The sequence below is a fragment of the Saccoglossus kowalevskii genome, chromosome 1, assembly GCF_978046115.1.
Source record: "Saccoglossus kowalevskii chromosome 1, keSacKowa6.1, whole genome shotgun sequence".
Classification (NCBI taxonomy): Eukaryota; Metazoa; Hemichordata; class Enteropneusta; family Harrimaniidae; genus Saccoglossus; species Saccoglossus kowalevskii.
This window is the reverse complement of record NC_140641.1, coordinates 58,002-83,060: the sequence shown is the minus strand read 5'-3', so window position 1 is coordinate 83,060 and position 25,059 is coordinate 58,002. Positions and strand designations below refer to the sequence as shown.

Sequence of the window (25,059 nt, the reverse complement as noted above, 5' to 3'; positions counted from 1 at the left end):
GGAGAACACTGAAGATAGTTAAATTGTTTACTGTGTTTAGCTCTTTTTCATTGTAGAAGAATATATAATTTATTTAGTAGTCTATTTTATTATTATTTTTCTGTGTTAGCTGTTAACTACGATTTTGAGGCATACAATGTTAATTAATCTAGATAGTTTTGTAGTCTATTTTTCGATTTTGACAAAATTACAATTTCATCAGTCTAATGTAAACTGTTAATATGCAAATTATTAATTGAGTCAGGTTCACAATCTCTGGAGTTATATATGTCTGGCAAACGAGTGTGAAGACGGCGATTTGCGTTTGATTCGTATACTGAAATACCTATAATTCACTCAAATGCTGATGTAGCAATTTCAGCTAATTTAACAATATTTTTTTGAGCAAGAAAGTTAGAGATCAATTTAGTATTTTCTGTGGAAATCAAGGTTATAAATACTTTCATAGTGCGCATGACAGTTTTTCGACGCGTCTACGAATGCGCAGGAGATCAAAGGACAATGATTATTTTTGAATTGAGTGGTGATAATTTGTGACTATACAATTTAGTTTTTACAAAAGATTCATTTTCATTAAACATATTTATGCGTTTCTCGTCTGTTTCTAAGGCTATTTATACTTGTTTGGGCCCATGTGACATCCGATGTGAGCGAGACTGTAGGACTATTTATAACCATGATTTTCTTCAAAAGGAATAGGTTGATCCCTATTTTTTCTACACAAAATATGCTATATATAAACTTTTGTAGAAAATATAGATATTTCAATTTGTACGTAAATCAAACGCGAAACGTACTTCAATCGAACAATCATACTCTTGTCTGACAAGTCATTTATAACAAGGTTGAACAAAGTAGGGCTCAGGGGCTTAGTCTTTTCTACGAAATGAAACAAAACGAAATAAAACTATATCAAATTTTTTAACAACATCGAAAATCGCCACTACATAGAAATAAATTTCTCGAGAATATTTAGTTTGCAGCTCAATAAATACCAGTAACTAACATGACAGCTCAATAAATAAATACGAGTAACTATAACATGGCATGACTGCCATTTCGATTGACAAAACATGGAACGACCCAAAACGAGACAAACAAACCAAAACAAGCCAAACTACCCCAAAACGAGCCAGATAACTCCAAAATGAGCCAAATGGCCCCAAAACTACCCAAACAAGTCACAAACGAACCAAAATTAGGAGCAAAATAAAAAGGGTGAGCGATCAGCCATTTTTGAAAGGATACTTTGAACTGGCAGTTGGGGGCACTACCGGTATCCCCAAACGACACAATAAATTAATAAAAATCTTTTGATAATATGAGCAAGTAAATACTAAATAATTATAACACAATACACAAACTAATGCATAATAATTTTAAGTAATAAATAATTTTTAACAAAATAAACACTATACTAGATAATTATTAAGAATTAACCAGTAAATTAACTAATTAAATAAAAGAAACTGTCTATTAAGAATAAAAATACTGTAAAATTATATTAAAATTAAAAGGCATTATTTACTATGTTGCTCGGTATCGCCCGGCCTGTATCTTAAAGATGGAGGGATAATACAATGCGTTTTTCACAAAAGACAGTCTCACGCGTTGTAAAATTGTGTTGTAACTTGTGATAAAAGCGACCAGTAAATTTGGCTGGGGTGAATTTATATAAGCAACGAAATTTGCGGGGATTGTTGTACTTAGATCGAAAAACTGACTCGCCCATTTAATTGTCTTAATCACTGTGGATGACACTATAAAAAAATATAGCGTTGAACATTAGAAATTTTGGAAGACAATTACTTTGTTCTTAAGTTTTGAGCTGGATTTTTTCACGATGGAGCAGCTGTAATATTGTCTCTGCTCTATTATAGGAGTAAGTTATTTTTTTAAACGTTTGTTTTATGAAATTTTCTCTGTATATTTTTTGACAAAATGTACTCACGATTCTTTTTTATGAAAATCCCTGATAGTATAAATATCACTGTGCACATCGTTAAACATCTAAACGCTCAAAAGGATAAAGGGTGTTACGTGAAACGTTATGTCGATTATTTCTGCCTCATACCTGGTGGCCACCACTTGTCGCGCTTTCTACTGGTTAGTTAAATGTGTCCATGCAACAAAATTATTTTAACACTATTTTTATATGTCACATGAACAAATAGATATAACCCAGAACACTCAATAGATAAAATGTGTTTAAATATTATCGATCCGTCATCCTCGATCATTATGAGATGACCGCGAATGGTTAAGTGTTACATTAGCCCGCAATCATCCATCCATGCAACATGATACATTGAGTGATATGATGCCAAGTATGCCAACTGATTTCAACTCAATACGATACACAAACTATTTACCACATTATGTCTGCAGACTCCATACTCAATTAAAACGGTATATATATATTATTAGTTTGTGCAACTATATGAAGCAGTTGGCTTACGAGTCTGCTAAAAGGTGAGAAGATGTGTTAAAATGTGTGTTACTCTCACATCAAGTATCGCTGTTGTCTCGCTATTGTTTGGGAGGGAAAGTTACTTTCATGTTGCTCAAACCATGGAGGTATAAACTTATACTTCTATGCTCAAACTGTTAGGGCGAGGCCATGGTGTTATGGCTGTCATAATACGTCACATGACACATAGAACAGTTTTACTACCACAGGCTACAAAACTCCAGTGGTGAATAATTTAATTTCCATTGATTAATTTCCACGTTGTAGTGAATTATATAGGTCAAATGTCACAGTGATCATTTCATTCAAGCAGCAAAACTACGACGAACTAGCCACTACCGGTAAGTCCGCAAGACATAACAGGTGATCGAAGTAAAGAAAATAACGATAAAACAACGATTGTTCGGATCACAAGGTATTCTGGTATTTAACATAACAACATTACTTGAGGGTGCGACTGACTGACGTGTGGCATGACGTGAATTTCATATCTGATGTGTACTCCGTTTTGATTCCTAAGATCTGGGGGAAAAGCAAATGGGTAATCGTACCTCGAAAATACTTTTTATACCCTATATCGCGTTTCCCTGAAAGTAAATTGTATGACGTATTCAGTGCGTTGCTTGAATTAAATCACTTTACAAATATTGTGATTTTTAAGCAACAAAAATTGCTTACTGCTAATTAATTCATTGAAATTACGCCACAAACCAAATACTAATAGTTTTTGGAAAACTTAGGTTAGCCATGGACCTATTTATTATTTGCTGATGTATTATAATTGTGTATTAGTGTCTTTATCATTTTATTATTTGCATACGTGCATATATTCTTTACGATTTTTGATTTATTTACTTGTGTTGACTTCTTCTGGGACATCGGCTAATTAGCGAGTGCCTCCAACTGCCAGTTCAAAGTATCCTTTCAAAAATGGCTGATCGCTCACCCTTTTTGATTTTGTGCCCAATTTTGGTTCGTTTGTGACTCATTTGGCTCGTTTTTGGTCCGTTTGGCTCATTTTTTGGATAGTTTTAAGTTATTTGGCTCGTTTTGGGGTAGTTTGGGTCGTTTGTCTAGTTTTGGGTCGTTCCATGTTTTGTCAATCGAAATGGCGGTCATGGCCATGTTATAGCATGGACGTACTAAAGTTACTTGTATTTATTTATTGAGCTGTCATGCTAGTTACTGGTATTTATTGAGCTGAAAACTAAATTTATTTCTATGTCGTGGCGATTTTCGATGTCGTTAAAAAATTTATTTCGTTTCGTTTCATTTCGTTTCGTGGAAAAAACTAAGCCGGGCTCAGGTTCTATCCCTGTTTTACTCCAGTAGAGGAGTCAAAATATGCTGAGTGATGTAACTGGTATTTCCATCTATTTATTTATATCCCCACTATCCTAAAACGCTCAAGGGATTGTTGTCAAATTCGCGAGTGTGCTAATATATTTCGTACAGTGGCGTAAACATCGCTACAATCAAAGACGCGCTGAACAGGAAGTCTATTCTGGGCTAGTACCATTGTCATTTTTTGGAGAGTAGAGGGCCATTTACACAGGGGACGCTCCAGTAAGAAATTGCTAAAATTGCGCGATTGGCATATCAAAATCTTGTATTGAAACAGAACATATTCTGTATACACTAAAAAAAACATTGTTATGTTTATGACTATGTTTATGTTTATGGTTATGACTTACAACGAACTCGGAACAAAAGAAACAGTCCGATCCAAACAAATCGAGTCTTATCGCCCTTGCGTTTCCAAGCGAAAATACGTCGATGCCAAATACAACAGAATTTCACAAAATCTTCTATGATTTTTCGCTAATATCATTAATTCAGTGCAGCTGTTAGATGGGTTATTTATTAAAGACGCTCGGGGAACCCAAATTGACGATGTAAATCACTCCGGCGATGAAAAATCGGCGATAATAGCCAAGGGGGTGAGGGACTGAATTTCAAAAACACATTTTATATATAGGGTATATAACCAGTTAGTGTACATATATACCACTTGCGTCATTTCAATCCAACAACGTAATACCCACTAACAACGTAAAATGTTTGTAGTAAGTTTGCAAAAGAGTTTGTATATAATAACTAAGTAATATTTCTCGTGAGTGCACACCCCGGGATAAACACACTCGTATACCATGGAGCTCCATGGTCATACCAATGTGAAATTATGTTTTGGTCAGAATTATACCAGCTTTTTCATTGAAAATTGATATTCTTTGAATTGTCATTGAGTTTTAAGTGATTGAACATAGAAAAATATACTATCACTTACCCAAAGCGTTCAGTGTTGTCCTGGCGATAAGCTCATCACAGTTCAGGCAGAGCGAAAGTGACGTCTGATGGCGGTTCTTGCTCTCAAAAGCGTGAACACCCCTCTGGGTAAGAATTATCTTACTTAGATAACAAACAATACTTCTAATTTATTACGATTCTGGTACACATGATTTGTAGTAACGATTGTTCTCTAATAGTTGAAATTTATAGGCCACTATAATGGTTATTGTGTGAATATTTAGGCTAACTGTATGTTATTATACCAGTAGATGTAGTTTAGATGGAACAGCAAAGCAAGTAAAATGCTGTTTTGGTAGTTACCATGGAGTCAAAACAACCTTTTATTCAAGACAGCATGACGTGACAGTTTTGTTTATGTGTAGTCTTGTAACTATACAACGTTCACTCCCTATCCCAACTATCGGACACTACTGTAAAATATGAAATTACGTGTAAATAGCGACGGGCGTTATGACAAACACGGTATAAAACAAAAGCAAAAACATTCTGCTTTCGAAATAACACCGTATTTTTACTGAGTGTCTAACGGTGGGAGGTTGAGAGAACGATGTACCACAGGGAGCCCAAGAAGTATAAAACTATAATCAACTGTACGCAGTCTCTGTGAGCAGTTGATTATAGTTCCTGGGCTCCCTGTGGTAGTACTTCAAGACGAAAATATTAGTATAAATACATCGTCCATGCAGCTAACAAAAATTATATTTATTTCTCTTCAGTGTTAAGAGTCAGACTACATATTGATAATCTGTATAGATAGATAGGTAGATAGATAATTTATTTGACACAAAACTTTGTATCTACAATACATTGTCCATGGTCATGAAACTAAACTATTAACAAAACATTAAAAAACACAACAACAACAACAACAACAAGAAAAAAGTTTCAGAAATAATTCAAAATAGAATGAATAAACTTGGCAAGACTATTGGCAATGAAGCTATCTTTTGTTCCAAGCAATTGCTCAATACCTTGGCTTGAGAGCTCGCTATTAGTGGAGTCATAACAGACAATTTCTTTATTGAAAACAGCGCGAGCTTTTGAAATTTCACTGTTGTTAACAAAACATAACATGAACCAATAGCCTGCTTGTCACAAAGTGTACAAAGTCTTTCCTCTGGAGGTATTCCTTTATAACGCAGCCTTTCAATTGGTAATGAATGGACAGAAATTCTAAACTTAGTAAAGCTGACTCTGTGTTTTAAGTTTTTTACCTGCTCCAAGAATGGTTCAAATTCATACGTATTTTAAATTTATTGTAGGTCCGTAATTTATTATTTTCAGGTTTATTAATAGTTGGCAACCGGACTTTGTTTTGGTAAATCTGTTTTATAATAGTTTTGAATTCCTTTGAGTCATTTGAATCATCACTAATTTTAGTTATATATACGAGTAGTACCACTCGTAGTTTTGTCTACTGTGAATGCACAGTGCAGTAGGTGTTTCTTTTTCCAATTGATTTTATCCTTTCATAATAATCGAACATTTGGGTACATATGTCAATAACAATTGGGTACCTACCAAGTTCAGCTCTAGTAGCCAGGTTGCTTGCTTTTTAATTGACACCCAAAATTTGTTTGCAAAATCTGATGTGAAGTTGTTCAAAATTGGTCATATCATTGACAAGTTTTTCAATGAAATTTTCATTAGTAATTTCTGCTGATTGTTTTGATTTATGATTTATCTGTATATATTCATATACATCAGCCCATGGCCTGGGAAAATGTGTCTGTGTAACCTTGTTCAAGTACAGTTATTTTTAACCCAGATTATTAGCACTTGAGGGCATCATTTAACATCTGTCAAAATTAACCAAACGTTATTTAAATTTATCAATACTATTATGTAAACAATTTGGTGCCTTACGTGAGAAAGTCAGAGGTTATGCAGATCAGTAGGCAAGACTAGTGCGTATAAACTGCTTGAAACTTCAATAAACAAATATTACGAAAAAGCTTGTAGAATTTTATTTTATACCACCAAGATCTGAACTGTATTTCACCTTGACATTGAATGCACAAATAGATTGCTGGTTAGCATTATATTCACTACCATTTATAACAACAATTGACACAAAATTGAGAACTTTTCAGTTTAAGATTTTACACAATATACAACAAATGTATTATTGGCGAAAATCAAACCATGTCTTGTTGAATCTTCAAAGTGTTCCTTTTGTGGAGAACAGGATGAAACTTTGTTACATCTATTTTACAATTGTATTTTTATTAGGGAATTCTGGGATGGTTTTTACATGCTGTGGGAAAGGAAAATGGGATTGATAAATACACTTAATCCCATACAGGTTATCCTTGGAGATGAAGATTTTTCCATTCTCTTATTATTTGCAGCCAGATATTACATATACAGTGCAAGGTGTAAACAACAGAAGCCGGATTTAATGGCTTATAGAAAATGCATGCAAAATGTTCAAAGTATAGAATTTCATATTGCATCAGAAAAAATAAATTAAAAGGACACCTTAAAAAATGGGGAAAATTTTCTGAAAGTTATGGGTTAGACTGATGTAATAAATGAACCTGAGGCCATTAAAGCAAGTTATAATTGGAACATATAAATGAGCAAGAAAATACTAGAAATGTAATCCTATTTTATTGTGTATTGTAATTCATATGAGATACCCCAATAAAATATCATTAAAAACAAAAAAAAAGAATGTCAGATATTTACCAGCTTGAAAAAAATAAAACGTTTGCACAGTTCCATCAGCAACAGACAACATTCCATAATAATTAAAGGATAAGGGAGTACATTTTTTTTCAGTGCAAGAGAATTTGAGACGCAGACTTTTCATCTAACTGTGGCTTCATTTACATCATTTTAGGCGGTGTGCATGTGTATATTGTTTAAATAATACAGTGTACACACACACATACAAAAAAACAAAATTGTTGACATCAAACTTATTTATTTGTATTACAATACTACACAATAGTTAAAGAATATTCACTGATAGATTCTTCAACCTTCCTGTAGTAGTGTGTTAATTGATGTTTATCGTTTTATGGATATCCTTTAATTTTTAAAACGGATTTCTCTTTCATAATTTCTATAATCTCAGAAATATTTATTTTTTTCTTATGAAGATTTTTGCTGGGTCCAGTGTTACTGTGTATGTTCCGGCAGGACAACTCCCTCCTACGTCACTGTGTACAGGTGGCCATGGAGGGTAGCCTGGTAGTGGATTACCTGTAACACAACATAACAATATTTGTTATTGTGTATACTACTGAAATTGTGGTGATATAATTATTGAAAGGGGAAGTTGATATTAGCAAAGAGTTGATTTTCACTTCATCATCTAGCTATCACAATCACACTTGATCACATTTTTCATTATTGAGACAATTTAAATTTAATAACCATGTTATGTACAATGCCAAGTGATGTTTTAAACACATTGACAGTGCTTTACTAAGCACCACATTCAGCTGCCCTGACCTAGTAGACATGGTACTTTCAACAAGTATAAACTATTACAAAATCAATTTTTAAGGTCAAATCACTGTCATGCTGTCAAATAAATTTTTAAATACATATATATGTAAGTTCGCAGGTAGGACCACAGGTCTAAGCAATCATCTTCAAATTAATTTCAGTGTCTTCATTCTCTATGTTTTTTTTTCTTTTGACAGATTTTACTTCAATTATCTATTATCATCTATATTTACAAGTTTTCAGTTGTTACACATTTTTTAGGTATGAACACTTTATTTTTATTCAAAACGAGTTTATGGATTCTGTAAGGGTGTTTGTCAATATCACTGCCACCATTATAAAAAAACCATATAATCACTATTTTTTACAGACTTTATTTCACAACATACACCTGAAAAATTGTAACTTCTATTTCATTAATGTATTTTTTTTTCTATCAAAATATGCCATTACAATTACTTACTAACATCTATATTTACAAGTTTTTATATATATCAGGTATGAACACATATTTTATTCATTTTCATTAAAAATTCAAGTTTGCTAATTATTTATTGTTGGTTATCAACATCACTGCAACCAAGGTAAAATCAAAGAAAGCTTAGAAAGAACTCCCGTGTGCTGAGAGTATTGAAGACACATTAAAAATTAATTAAAAATTACTTGTACATGAGATATTGATGGAAAAGCTGAAAACTAATTATGTAAATTAGGTAACTAATATGAACAGAACAGAACAAAAAAATTATGAATTATTATGCTAATTAGAGAATTAATATGAACAAATTTTAACCCAAAATTAATCAGGCCTGTCTATTGTTCTAGAGCATTTATGTACCAAATTTTATTCAAATGTGATGATCAGTAATTGAGATATCAGTGTTAATTAATTATGTTAATTAGGAGATTAATAAGCATAAATATTTACCAAAAACTAATTGGGTTTCTGCATAGTTCTCTTTAAAAGTTTCATTAAAATCCAATTTGTGGTTCTTTATATATCAGTGGAACATTATGCAAATTAGGTAATTAATATCCAATTAAAACTAATCAGGTCTCTGCATAATCCTAGAAGATCTATGTAGCAAGTCTCATTGAAATATGATAATTACTACTTGATATATCAAAAGCTGAAAATTAATTAATTATGCAAATTAGGTAATTAATATGTACTCATATTACCCTAAAAACTATCAGGTCTGTGCAGTGTCCTATGACATCTATGTACCAAGTGTCATTGAAATGTGATGATTACTACTTGAAATATCAAAAGCTGAAAATTAATTAATTATGCAAATTAGCTAATTAATATATACTGATATTATCCAAAAAACTATCAGGTCTATGCAGTGTCCTATGACATCTATGTACCAAGTGTCATTGAAATGTGATGATTACTACTTGAAATATCAAAAGCTGAAAATTAATTAATTATGCAAATTAGGTAATTAATATGTACTCTTATTACCCTGAAAACTATCAGGTCTGTGCAGTGTCCTATGACATCTATGTACCAAGTGTCATTGAAATGTGATGATTACTACTTGAAATATCAAAAGTTGAAAATTAATTAATTATGCAAATTAGCTAATTAATATATACTGATATTACCCTAAAAACTATCAGGTCTGTGCAGTGTCCTATGACATCTATGTACAAAATTTCATTGAAATGTGATGATTACTACCTGAAATATCAAAAGCTGAAAATTAATTAATTATGCTAATTAGGTAATTAAAATCCAATTAAAACTAATCAGGTCTCTGCATAATCCTAGAAGATCTATGTAGCAAGTCTCATTGAAATATGATGATTACTACTTGATATATCAAAAGCTGAAAATTAATTAATTATGCAAATTAGCTAATTAATATACAGTCAAACCTGTCTATAGTGGCCACCCAGGGGACTTGGAGATTTTGGCCTTTATAGACAGGTGGCCTTTCTATACAGGTTCACTAATTTATTCATGAATATTAATTAGGCATTACATCAATGTAATAAAACATCTCACAACCCTGTTTGACACACACTGTCACACTACTGTACACAGTATCCAAACACTTTTTACAAATAAATAATAATGAGTAGTATCGAAAATTGAATGTTTGAAGATTTGTACAGTAAAGTTGATGTTCAGCAGCAGTTTTAGTCTCATTTCCTACTAAAGAAATCACTCAGCTTGCTATGCTTAGCTGTTCTGATTTTTATGTTTCTTTTATTATTTATTGTGTCTTGTACACCATGGACGTACTCTATGTGTACACTTGGTAACTGTTCTAATAAATTGGAATGTCCCTGGGCTATAGCAAATTTTTTCAAGGTGAGGAGAGAGGGACAGTTAGCAGTGCTTTATTGATCCTTACAACATACACGAAAAGAACACTTATCTATAGTAGTGCTAGATCTCCTTGCAGTTATGTGACAACTTGACAGTATTATCCCCCACCACAATTCCCTTTAACATTTTGATTTTTTTTTTCAAAATCTCCTTGACCTACCTCACTTACGAAATGGTTGACCCCTTTAATCAAAACACTACCTTGCGCAATCGAAATCTGAGCGACTTCCATGTTATTGTACCGCTGCAACAATAGAAACGAGTGAAGTATGCCTGGCGACTTTGGCCGGCGAACTGAAGTCAGTTGAACATCATTGTTAAAATCATCTATTGTTACATGTATCATTGCAGTAGTGACTAAAACAAAAATTGTTGAACGAATTTAGTTGGACAAGGAGACGATACTGCACACACATTCCCTCGCAGCGATCGATACACAGTAACGGAAGTGACACTACTTTTTGACCCGAGTTATCATAACCCCGGAAGAACAAGAACGCACATGCGCGAGGCTAATTAGCATAATTTATTTGGATGTATAAACAGGCATGGCCATTGCGTTAATTTTTTTCTTTTTGCTATCAATTTCAGTTACATGCGTATTTATCGATATTTATAGGAGTTCAAAGTGAATAAATATCGATACTAAATAACAAGTGAGTTGCTATGTTTGTTTTGTTGGTAATCAATTTGATCGGGGATTTATCGTCAGCAATCCGATTCACCTCGGCGATTCACAACAAGTGTGCGGGTTGACGACATTGTGGCCGCTTGATTCATTGTACAAAGCCGATGTACATAGCACTTCTGTTCCCATGGTATACATATTTCAACAAAATATTAATGACATGTTTTTATCAGGACACTTCCAAATTCTTAATTATGTTTTTGGAGTTCCCAGGCCATCGGTACGGTGTGCTGGCCGTGATAAACTGAAATATAAACTAGGAAAAAAACATAATTGCCAAAGCCATCGGTTGAATGAAAGGTGTTAAAACGTGCTTCGCACACGGGAGTCAAAAAGTACTTATTCATACACTTTTTTTTGCAGAGTTTCTTTCACTGTTTCACTGTCAATTCATTCCTAATTACTTGCCCTTCTGAGGTAGCAAAATGGAAGAGTTTGACAAATGTTTTTTTTAAGAAACTTGTTTATCATTCACATTTGAAAGTGTAAGTAGAGATACTTTTGCCACCATTTTGGCTTGTTTTATGTTTTCTGGGCTTGTTGTATGACATAATTTATACATGCTTTATATGCGCATAATTAGTAGAAAAAAATGTTTTTATTTTTTGTGGGGGTATACAGAAAGTGTGTCTCCAATAAAAGTAATATCTAAATCAAAAATTGCCTTCATTGTGCAATGTAATGTCAAAATATGATAATTACTAGGGATGTAATTATAAGGATTAATGATTGTTTATTTAAAATTACGAGAACAACTTTGTGTTTCATACTGTACCATTTTCAAAAGATTCACAGAAATGTCTCTTATGCAGATTTATGTTTAATCAAGAAAACATTTAGTCTATCTCTTGCATTTTCTTTATTGTTTTAGAATTATTACAAATATGGATAGAAACAATTTAGCTGCAGCAACCAAAAATGTTCAATTCGTCAGGCAGCAGCAAAGTGGAATGTTAAAAAATCAAAAATCAATGCATCACACATTGACTATGAACTTTTCAAAGTAGCCAATGAGAATGACATTTACTTTACAAACTGAACGTGAAGTGAGGGAACACATTATGAAGTACTGTAAAATGACTAATTTTCACTGGGTTTAAATTTCACTGATTTACCATTTCAGGCATATTCGGTGGGTTTTAAATTCACGGTTTTATCATTTAGATAATTTGTTTTATGCTAAATTTTACATAATCACTGGGTTTTAATTTTGCGCATTTTCCAGTCGGCGAAATAAACCAAATTAAAACCCAGTGAATAATTAACCATTTTACAGTACCCATGTGAAGAGGTATCAAAGCGAAATTTATTTATTTCGTCAGGCATGGCTGAGAAGTGCAACATAACAGATGGTTTTAGTAGGAGTGGAATTTTTCCTGTTGACAGGTCTAAGATCAGTAGCCAAATGTTAGCGCCATCATTAACATTCAAGAAAAATAATGGTCAATCTACAGAACAGTTGTACGACAACCGAGGTGGCTCACCACATTGATTTCAATAATTAGGCTTTATTTTTGTATTTTTTTTTAAATTTCCATTTTAAATTTTAATTTCAATTTCACTTCATTTAATTTTCGATTTAACTTTTGTTTACGATTTGACTTTCGTTTTTATTTTGAATTTCGTTTTTGATTTGACTTTCGTTTTCATTTTAAATTTCGTTTTAGATTTGACTTTCGTTTTCATTTTGAATTTCGTTTTCAATTTGACTTTCGTTTTCATTTTAAATTTTGTTTTCGATTTGACTTTCGTTTTCATTTTAAATTTCGTTTTCAATTTGACTTTCATTTTCATTTGAAATTTCGTTTTCGATTTAATCTTGGTTTTTATTTTGAATTTCGTTTTCGATTTAATCTTGGTTTTTATTTGAATTTTTATTTTTCATTCAAATTCATTTTTAAATTCATTTTCGTTTTTAAATCGCTTTTCATAATCAAATCTATTTTAATTTTAATAAAATCTCTTCCCAGTCTTGTTTAATCTTGTTTCTGAATATCTATATGAATATTCTGCTTTATAGTATACATTCACTGAAAAATGGCAGGTATTACATGCATGCCACTGACAGTACTGACTTGTACCTTGTATATAGTATTATCTGATATACATTACCTCATTGGTTAATACATCACAAGTCATTAAACGATATGTACGGTTGGAGAGAACAGGGTAGTTGTGTGACTTTATACAATAAAGTCCATTCAGTTTTATAGACTTGGGTCTTAGTTTGAAAGCTTTACTGCAACACAAATAATACTTCGTTTTGCAGACTAATAAAGGTTAAATTGTTAGGATAAACAATGAAACATGAAACATTCATTATATAAGACTTCCATTAATACTATTTGACATGGTGCATATATGGATTATAATGTACCCAATGAAAAGGGTAATGTTCTACTAAACTACTTGATTTTAGGAAGGCAGTTGATAAATGAAATTTCCAATGACTTTTTTATTGAAATAATTTTCAATTGAGTTATTGAATTATTTTACCAAGGCAAAAAATGATACATTCTGAAATGTTTATTCCATGCTAATCTGTGTGCACCTTTAATAATATTTGATACAGTAATTTGATACACATTTTTTTTTTATCAAAAGCAATTTGATAAATAGCATTGAATAAATAAATGCTGAAATATACATAGTTTTATTCACTGCACAGTCTTTTAAATGTGTAAATTGAGTGGAAGCAGGTTATCATATTTCTTTTTCTTTTTTCAAATTCCCCTTTGAAATAGAACAGAATCTCTGGGAGGTTACAACTTAAAATGATCTTGCAAAGCAGAAAGTGTCCAACGTTGACTTTGTTACTAAGCAGTGTTCAACTGTATCTGCAAAAAATAGGAGTATAGTGTTATTAAATAATAGCTAAGCATTTCAACAAATTAGAAAAAAGTAAAATTCATTAAACACAAAAAAGTCCCCATTGGAATTAGGAAAAATGTTATTCATGCCAAAAAGAAAGTGATATGGACCACAAGTCATTGAAAGTTCCTTTTGTGCTTGTCATATTAAAGCGGAGGGGTTGTCGCGAGCGTGTCCTTGAAACTTGAGTTCCAAGTGGCGTATACAACAGATTATTAATTTACATCAAAACACGTGTTCTGTGTAGTAGTAATATGGCCAAAAATAAAAACAGCCGTTATTCGGCCATCTTTGATCTGATTATGAAACACACTGATATGTATGATGTATGTGCCAAATACGAATGAAAATGGTACATAAATTGTGGAAATATAGTAGTGAGGCCAAAAAATCAGATGGCTGTCAATCGGCCATCCTTGACCAGATCTTGAAACAAATTGTCATGGACATGCATCCTAACATGTATAAAGTACATTTATGTGCCAAATTTGAATGAAAACTAACAGAACGCACGTTCAAGATACCGCACATAAAAAAAACAAGATGCCTGCCAGTCAACCATCTTTGATCCAATTGTGAAATAAATAGTCATGGACATGTATTCTAACATGTATAATCCATGTACCAAGTTTGAATGAAAACTGACAAAGCATGTCCAAAATACAACATTTTCAAAAAACAAGATGGCTGCCAGTCGGCCATTTTGAATCGAATCGCTAAACCACTGCATGTGCATATGTCCCACATAAAGTACTAGGCACATGCAAAGAACGAACAGACTGAATTATAAGTCCCTGCTTCAAACTTCAAAAAGTTCAAAAAAGGACTAAGAAGATCTTAATAGACTATAGAAGATTGATTGGGTTATCAACATTTGTATTCTACGTTGTTTTTGCCAAACATGGTGAGACATGTGGCTATTTATAGAAGACTGTAATCATTATGATGATGAAGTGGTGCCAACTTACTTCTGATGCACTATATTCAGCCATACTGTCGCTGAGTTGTTCTATTTCTGATACAAATTAGAAAAATATTGCAGAAATAAGCATTTTCAAGCACAAACAGGTTTTAGAGCAATGACACTTGACAAATTGCATTCAAATGTAGCTTCCACAAAACAATTTTCCCAAGAAAGTCAAACATCTTATTTGTTTATGAAAAGCCAGATTTTTTTCAATTTTTTTAAAAACGAAAATGTCTCACTGTAATTATCCATCTCGCACTGATTGGAATGCTATTGTCCAATGTTAAACTTATGACATAAATCAAGAGTTATCGTCTAACATTTGCCTATCATAGGTAATTGAAATTAAATAGTTGCAAAGCAGTTTATGAACAACTTCAGAGATGAGCAGGAAGAAGTTAAAACATTTATCACTTACACATTTAAGGAAGTGACAATTATCTTGCCTCAGTTACCGGTATATATAATTTAATTTACCTGGTAGGTTTAGATGAACACAGTATACTGTACAAATGTGATCTTTGTAAAATCCATAATAGCTTTTCTGGCAATATTGTCCATTCCGAACAACCTGAAAACATGAACATAAAACAAGAGTTGTCACAGGAGTTTGTTCAATTATAACAAGTTGAATGTTGTATTAATTAGGAATTGCTGTGTTATTGATCTGTATGTTGCATCATTTAATTTAGTGTCAAACTGTGTTTTAGCTATAGATGGCATTGTTATACCCCCAGTGGTGATGGCATTTGTTTCTTTTCTGTTAAGGTTTGGGGGCCAGCCAAACACAGAACTAAACACACCTTTTTCAGGTAAGGTTAGGACAATAAAAATGTTAAGTGTTTTGTATGGAATTTATTTTTACTCATTTTTGACAAGTTGAATGTAAAATATAGGAAAAAAGATATATTCGCTGGATTTTATTTTCACTGAATCATTCCTTCAGCGAAAATAAATTCCAAGCAACAATAAAGTATTTTACAGTAGACAGACTGAGTTCCAACATCATGCACAATAAGTAAATAACACTGATCAAATTATTTAAAATTGAGTTTTCCGGTTGCAGCTTAAAGCAGATACTAATGATACATGTTCTTATTAGCTGTGATTGCACTAGTTTAGATCAGTATTTTGGGGCATGTCACATTATTTAGTTCAGCCTGGCACTTTCAGGATCCCTGTAAGGGTTACTGAAATTGTAAGTATATTTGAATCAGTTTACTTTAGTATTAAAATCTAAGCGCATTTTGGGGGAATAAAAACAATTTCCTGTTTATAAACAGAAGGGTACTCACAGATCATTTGTGGCTTCATCTAACAGATCCCACGTTGCTACAGCAACATCTGTCAACTGCAACCCAACCCCTGCAAGTTATAAAGATATTAATAAATAAATAAATATAATAACCAGACATTTAAAGATCCAGCAATACAAACTAATTTGAATAGAACTATAATTTCTGCTTCACTTCATTTTCATTAGGGATGGTCTATTTTTATTACAGAATATAATAGAGTACATGTATATACAGTCACTTGTCACTAATTCAGAAAGATTTACACTTTAAGAACATGTTTTACCTTGCAAATCAACTAGCATAAGTTTGCTATTATATTTGTGAAATGTCCAATGGGCAAAGCATGCCATCTTTTCAAAAGTATCATCAACAGTGTTGAGTTAAACTCCAGTATTATTAATATACTTCTGAAACTTTCCAGGAATGTATGGCTCTATTGTGTAATATGTGTCAGGAACAACTTTAATCAAATGACAAGGTATCATACTGCAAACAATATAGAGCATAATATAAAAATAAAGATTGTGGACATTGATAATATTTCTAGGTTTTTACTAACCAAGGAAATGTAATCATCCAGGTATGGCAATTGTTCCAGTTTTTACAATATGTCCCCCCATGACATGCAACCTTGCAGTTAAAATAGCTTCACTGTTCAGCAGTCATGATCCAAAGTTCATAAACATCATAGTGAAATCAAATAGCTTTGGCTTCATTAACATTCAGTTTAAATGTCTCAACTCATGTGTTCAGGACTTATCACTGATGAGGATAAGTTTGAAAGCAATGTTCATCATTATAATACCATGAACAAACAAAGACATTTACTACTGAACCTTCAATTAGTGCACAAGCTCTCAAAATGCACACCAACTGACTTTCCACAAAATAACACAATGTTGTAAATGTACGGGCAGGGTGATATGTTCATGGGTATGTAACAGCAGAAAAAGTTGCATAAAACAGCAAGTTACACAAAAAATGTGAAATTCTTTGTCTCTCTGCCCCGTCCTGCCTGATATTTTCAATGACAGCTGGTCTAAAAATGTTGTTGTAAACTAACCTTGGTATTTCACTATACTTAGGAGGTGCTATTTGCTGGAACAAGTCGCATAGCATTTTTCCAAGCATCTGTGTTTGAACCTCCTAAAATTGAATTGTCAGTAGGCAAGTTTAGGGTATTTTTATGATTGGCAACATTGAATCAAACAATGCCCAGGCAAATTTCTTGTGTAAAGCTGAGATTATCAGAATACTACATCAGAAACATTTGTTTTTTAGCATTAATAATAAATTCGCTAATAAATGCAGTGAAAGCAAATAATTCGTCACATTTTGTATGAATGTATTTACACAAGAAAGATTACATTATGAATGCTCAGGAGGACAACTTTAAAAAAAAAAGGTGTTTTAGTAACAATTTGTTCTAAGAGAAAGTCAACAAGTTGTTCAAAACCTATTCAATAAATCAAAGAAATGAAAAAGCACGAAATAAATATTTAAATATAGTTTATGAAAACAGTTTTTTTTTTTTTACATTTGAAACAAAATACATGTATTGCAGTAAAAATTTAACCGCCGTTGCGCCGCAACGGAGCTAAAAATTTAACCGCCGTTGCGCCGCAACGGAGCTAAAACTTTGACCCAAACTTTAACCCCAAAGTCACAACGCGCTTGGAAAACAAGATGTCGAAGGAAAGTCATCACCAACAGGGGGGTGCTGATCATCGTCGATCTCGTTTGGTAACTGCGACTGAAACACTTCACCGAGCCGCTGATGACGTGGCGAAATTATTGGCCGAAGACCAGACAAGTCGTCGCAATGAACCAAGTCATTCACAGTTACAAATATCCCCGCCAATATTGTCGGCGCCTTCGGGCTCCCGCGACGCGAGCAGTTCGTTGACAAAATCGACACACGACTTTTCTAGTAAAGAAGCCCTTGGTGAATTATTCCCTAGTTTAAGGGATCAACGTTCTGGAAAAGGTCGCTCAAAACCTAAAAGCAAGTTTATTGCTCTCTTGACGCCCCCAAACACATGGACACATACGTTTTGTGTTCTGGCATAGCTGTGGAATCATAGCCCCCTGAGGGCCGTTTTTGGTCGTCGGTATTCGACTTACAATACAAAATTTGAAAAGAAGACGTCCAAGTAATAAAGAAAAAGGTAAAACAGTTGTCAGTCGCAAGATAGAGCTACGGATCCGCCAAATTTGTCCCAAGCACTGCGGATAAGGAACAATTGAAACTTGCTGGTTTAGGCGAGAAGAAAATTGTTTTTCAAAACAAAAGCGGCGATCACGAGTATCTCATGAATACATTATATTCTGAATTTCCAAAGCTAAGACATGCTATGGGGTTCACAATTTGGCGCACGTGTGGCCGAAATAGCAAAACGCTTGTTGAACTCAAGCTGCCTATATATGGATATTCGCTGAAGTTTCTCAGAAAGGACTCTATACTAGGATCTGCTGTTGCCTATGTGAAGCCATTACAAAAGAATCTGTTATTGGAACCAGAAATGACGACAAGATCATTAAGCTCAGACGTAAGTGTTCTTGTCTGCTTTGTATTTATTTATTTGTTTATAAATTTATTTATTTAGTACATCATGCAAAAATTTAAAGTTCATATTTTTGGCTATTCTAGATTACTTAAGGTAGAAATCTACTCATAACTGAAAATATGCAGAATTTATTCATTTTGCAAAATTGTACTCCTTGTCAATCGAAGTATAATGGCATAAAAAAGTTGGGTGTCACCAACTGTATTTTAATGAATGGCAGCCATTTTGTTAGTTTTGTAATGCTTCTACTATTGGTTCCTAGATATTATGACATATTATGAAATATCTCAAATTCTAGGCTGTATGGTGACAGAGTGAATATATATATACATACGTGGACAGAGAAATTAAGACACGACTACATGAGTAAAGTTCACTCTACAGTACTGTTTCGTAAGGTACATGGAGTACCTCACTCATCAGGAGTTAAGACTTTATATATATATATATATATATATATATATATATATATATATATATATATATATATATATATATATATATATATATATATATATATATATATATATATATATATATATATATATATATATATATATATTTGATGCCTGGTGGGATACTTTTTGCTATCTTGAATTATGTTCTATGAAATTTCCCTAAAAATATTAGGTCAATTTTCTCAAAATACAGGTAGTGTAATATACACAAACATTTTACCATGTTAACTTTACCTTAGGTAAAGCACATTTCACATTAATTGGTACTCAGCAAATTTAAGACATACCACGGTACTGTATATATGTTATTTTGCTTGGTGACATTAACTCATGTTATTATACATCTGTCACCCTAATGCCATAAGTTACAGTGTGTCGTAATTTTGCAGTATTTTACAGTGTATTTTCATCCTACCAAATATGGAATGATTATGCCCGTAAACGTCCTCTAATAATAAAAACAAACATGGCTGCAATCATGGTTTGACCGGACTCCACACAAAGAAGTTCACTGATTCTGTACTAAACTTTTCGGCATTGTATCTTAGAGAGGAAAAGATGTATAATAAAAAGGTTATTACTAGGATACCGCAAAGTATGCACTCAGACTGTACACCCTAGCATTGACCTCCGGTGCGCATCGGTCAATTAATACTTTTTGGTATCCTCTTAATAACCTCATATTAATGACAACTGAAAGTTTATTTTGAAAACATCCATAGGAATAGTCATATTTCTGCCTATTTTGAGAACCAACAGCGACTGTAATTTTTTGCAAATGCATGTCCACTAAATTTAAATTTGTCCACTAAAATTAATTAACATCATGCCTAATTAGCATAAATTTGTAATTGTAATTTGTAAGGAATGTTCCATGAAAGCATGATTTATTTGTTGTTTTGATGCTTGTAGATGGTCATGTGATAAAAAGGTTGTCACTTGATATCACTTATTCATAGAGCTGGTTAATAATAAAGGCATCATGGGTTATTTATTCACCTCATCTTTGGTTCATGAATAATACTAGCTCATGGCATTACTCATATCAATCAGCTCTATATACAAGTGATATAAGGTAATAAATAACCTTGTATTGTTTTTTTATCATAGTTAATTTCAGGAAAACAGACCCCACAAGTTACATGCATTCACTGTAATGCATCTGTTGACATAGATTGCTTTAGTGATCATTACAAACATTGTAATAAAGAGACTGACTCCAGTGATAACACCAGTGATGAAGGGATAACTGATGAAGAATGTAGCAATGAATCAAAAAAATCCAAGGTGGAACATCTAGCTGTAGATTTTACAAGTAGCCGATTAGAGGATCAGGTAAGTTTGTCTGACACCCCCATGTTGTACTGTTAAAATAAAGTATGCTATTGCAAAGTTTATTTATCTTTCTGTAGTGATATACAGTGATAGGAATATTTATAAAAATTTGTGATTACTGATTATCAGCGTTATTTCAAATTGAAATATTAAATATTGAATACTAGTAGCCCAAAATAAAGCACTTTTTGATTAAATTATGTTGAACTAACTTATTTGTTAGAACTTGTGGCAATGTTACAATATTATCCGATCAATTTAATTATTAGTCATTATGATTTATAAAAATTTGTGTATTTATAAAACATTTAATTTTATTTATAAAATGTTTAATTTTATTAATTTGTCATGAACCTCGTTCATGCCTTTATGGAATTTACTGTACAGTATTGCAAGAGATAAAAAAATATTGAATGCATTAAACAATGAAACTCTGGAATTAACAAGACATAGCAATAAGAAAGACACTAGATTTTAAATATATTTTGTTACATTAGATATGTAGTTGTCACATCATGATTGTAATTTGATTTTAAATTACATTTTAGTTCAATGCTAAAGTTGATGTGTTGATGAGTGTCTTCAATGGAACTAAAAATAAGGAAGAAATTCTAAGATGCATGTCTTTCTGCAATGGTAACTCAGAAAAAGCATATGATATTTTGTCTGAACATGAAAACGGTAAGAAATTGTGTCATATTTGTTTTGTTGTGTGTTCCAAAAATCAAAAAGCTGAATTTTTCTATTTCTAGAACTATTGTATGTAATTTGTATGAAGACATTTTAAACTTGTTTGCAGGAGAGGGATGTCTTTGTGCCATTGGGTGCTTACGGTTTGGGTTCTGTCTGTTTGTCTGTCCGTTGCATTATCTCCAAAGTTCATGAACCGATTTTCCCTAAACTTGGTACATATGGTATATACATGATGGTGTACAAATGACCCAAATTTTTGCCTCTGTTCTGATACATTATGGCTGAACAATGGCCATTAATTGACCCCAAAATAGCCTAAAAACCTCATTTTATATGTGTAGAGTATTATTTCTACATTGTGCTGGCCAATTCTGTTCAAACTTAGAATATGGATAAACCTGTTTTTCAGATTTTTTAAAATTTTTTAGTGAAAAGAAAATTTATTTTGGTTCATTTTTGCAGCAACTTGGGAATACATTAGACATATCGCACATATTGAATTGTCTGGCAGTCCAAGTCATTAGTTCAGTGTAGAACTGGTACATGCATGCACTTGATCAAAAATGAGCTGACATTTCATTTGTCATATATTTAATTACAAGAACAGAGGATTCTGTGACATTCTCAATAGCTTACCAAAAATTGCTATAAAAATTAAATTTTTATGGAAAATATTAATATATGCCATGTCTGTAATGAAATGAAAGAGAAGGTTCTAGAGTACACTTGTTTACATTCTGTGTCCATTTTCCACTATGGGTAATGTTGTCACAGCAGATCATGGACAATTGCTGGTCAGTGAGCAAACTTATTGTATAATCTTGGTGCTGTTCAGTGTTGGCTAGGTTTAGTGCATATAATTTTGGAGATTTTGGTAAAAATGTTTCTACAAAATCTGCATTAACTTAATATGTCAGGAATGTCATTCAAAAATCTACTCTTATTACAACCTAGCAATCTATATCCACCTAAAATATAGCCATTGTTCATAAGGAACATGTTTCTTTTTTATTGCAACTCTCCCAAATCTGATACATGTACTTAGAGCATGGTTAGTAACCGTGCTTAGAGCGAGTGCATAAATCATTTTTGTACCCTTTCACAATATTTTTATCAGTATTGAATGTTGATCATACTCCCTTCCTCCCTCTGATATGTTAAATAGATGGACTTTGATATTAATTGTGCCTAGATTGTATCTATTTTTATTCTTTGTAGGATATTTTTCTTCTTTCAATCATAATCATGTTTAGGCTACAACTCTTCAGTATCTGCTCATTCAGATTAAAGTGAGGACTATACTTCCATAACTTGTAATTTGACTTTTTTCTATGTGATTGTACAATCATAACAATGTGTTCCTAATCTGTGTTTATTGAGGTATTTTGAGGCTAGAAATGGTGACTTTGACAAAACCTCTTTTTACCCTGAAACTGTGTCATTCAATTAATATATGAATATTATATTGTGGCAATTAATGGTGCACTTTTTAAAGTTGTTTGTTCTAATTGTATTAACTCACTCACATTCACTCAACTAAAGTATGATGATGTTTTATGATGAATATGCACTCTATTTCAGGTGCATCACTATCAAATGTGTCAAGTCAGAATGTTTACACTTCTATAGTTGAACCAGCTGCCAGTGACAGTGATGTTGGTCATTGTAGCTTTCAAAGTGATCCGTTTGAACCTGTTGTATCTACTGAGACAGCAGCCAGTGCCATGGCCAGTGACTTGTATAGTATTGTACTTCCAAATCAGTTGCAAACTGCAGTAAATACATGTACTGAAACAGCAGCCAATATCAATAGCATGTATACTACTAGCTTTTCAAGTCAACAGCAAACTGCAGTATATACAAATACTGGAGCAGTATCAAGTGCCAGCAACATGTACACAAGTTTTCCATGTCAGCCACAGTCTGCAGTTACTGCGGCAGCAACCAGTGCCAGCAACTTCTATACAAGTTTTCCAAGTCAGCAGCTAACTGCAGTTACTGCAACAGCAACCAGTGCCAGCAACTTCTATACAAGTTTTCCAAGTCAGCAGCTAACTGCAGTTACTGCAACAGCAACCAGTACCAGCAACATTTATACAAGTTGTCCAAGTCAGCCACAATCTGCAGTTACTGCGGCAGCACCAAGTGCCAGCAACATTTATACAAGTTTTCCATGTCAGTCACAATCTGCAGTTATTGAGACAGCAGCTAGTGCCAGCAACATGTATACTACTACCTGCTTACAAAGTCAGTCACAATCTGCAGTTATTGAGACAGCAGCTAGTGCCAGCAACATGTATACTACTACCTGCTTACCATGTCAGTCACAATCTGCAGTTATTGAGACAGCAACCAGTGCCAGCAACATGTATACTACTACCTGCTTACCAAGTCAACAGCAAACTGCAGTACCTACAAATACTGGCACAGCCTCCGTTACCAGGATAACTGATTTGACTCAACTAATTGATGCAACTAAGGAAATGGAAATACAAGAAAAACTGCAAATATTTAGGGAACAGCTTCTATTTTATGATGCTAGACCACACCGACTGTATGTGGAGCGTACACATTTATTAGAAAATAACATATCATTCTTCAAGCGCATTGACTTCTCAATATTGCGGCCTATTTGTGTGATATTTGAAGAAGAAGATGCTGTGGATGCTGGGGGTCCTCTGAGAGAAAATTTCTCTCTGTTTTTTGAAGAAATAGTTTCAGCAAAACTGGATATGTTCATCAGAACACCAAATGGTTATTTACTTCCAACGAACAACAAAAGGTGTATCTATGGTGGACTGTTTGAAATTGTTGGTATAGCAGTTGCAGCGGCAGCAATGAATGATGTGCCATCCATGCTCAGCAATTTATTAAGAAGGTAAGATATGTATCTCACACAATCATAAAGTTCTCACATTAAAATCTGCCAACCTAAACACAGTGTCAAGTGTGGACCGTATATAAACACTAGTCACCAAGTATGTCATTGTGTATTTCACTACATGGTCTATGAATCAACTAGATGCTGCCTCATTGTTTCAATTGCTTCTTTTTCATTCAGCATCATTTATAGAGATCTTTTTATTAGATTAACTGCATGTACCAATTTGTGCAGCATGCACTACAGTCATATTGTCCCTGCAAAACAATGTTGTTCTTTTCCAATAAATTCTGGAGTTTCTAAAATTTTGCCAAAACTGGTTACCCACATTATCAAGTGAGTTTAACTTATATCATGACAATCTTGAAACATGAACAAAATGAACTAGATGACTGGTGATACCTTCAGCATTTGAGGCAAATATACCTTGCACAGTTAAAGTGCTGGTTTGAACTTTCTATATCTAATTAACTAACATGGACGTTGAACTTGTTAGGCATACTTTGACCGATTTAAAAAAAAAAATGTCTTTTCTCATTTGGTATCAACTGTTATCATGCTGAAATAATCAAAATATTTACAAATTACATTTTTATAGTTGACACAGTCACTAAAACTGACTGGGGACTATTTCATTGAAAATGACTTGTTAACTTGTTATACATGTACTAATATCCTAAATAATTTATTAGAGAGTGAATCAGTTGATTATGTAATGTAA

The 25,059-nt window shown here is 32.9% G+C and overlaps 2 protein-coding genes and 1 long non-coding RNA gene across 3 annotated transcripts in view; all 3 read right to left on the bottom strand.

Annotated features, from left to right (window-relative positions):
• The window catches only part of LOC100368372 (phospholipid scramblase 1-like), a 103,153-nt gene extending 98,311 nt beyond the window's left edge, over nt 1-4,842 (bottom strand). The window contains exon 1 of the mRNA XM_085498211.1: nt 4,758-4,842. The gene's annotated coding sequence lies outside the window, so the exon portion shown is untranslated. The remainder of the gene's footprint in view (nt 1-4,757) is intronic.
• A 2,847-nt stretch (nt 4,843-7,689) lies between these two features.
• LOC146750305 (uncharacterized) lies at nt 7,690-11,014 on the bottom strand. Its single transcript, XR_014928991.1, has 2 exons — nt 10,741-11,014; nt 7,690-7,990 (listed from the first exon to the last, which is right to left on the bottom strand). It is a non-coding gene; the product is annotated as an uncharacterized LOC146750305 (long non-coding RNA).
• Nucleotides 11,015-13,907: 2,893 nt separating this feature from the next.
• LOC144354885 (transient receptor potential cation channel subfamily M member 7-like) lies at nt 13,908-16,886 on the bottom strand. The gene is made up of 5 exons (XM_085497089.1): nt 16,688-16,886; nt 16,402-16,471; nt 15,584-15,677; nt 15,108-15,154; nt 13,908-14,105 (listed from the first exon to the last, which is right to left on the bottom strand). Exons 1-3 carry the CDS (start codon nt 16,752-16,754, stop codon nt 15,593-15,595), a joined length of 222 nt encoding a protein of 73 aa, XP_085353215.1. The 5' UTR covers nt 16,755-16,886; the 3' UTR covers nt 13,908-14,105; nt 15,108-15,154; nt 15,584-15,592.
• Between the last annotated feature and the right edge of the window lie 8,173 nt (nt 16,887-25,059).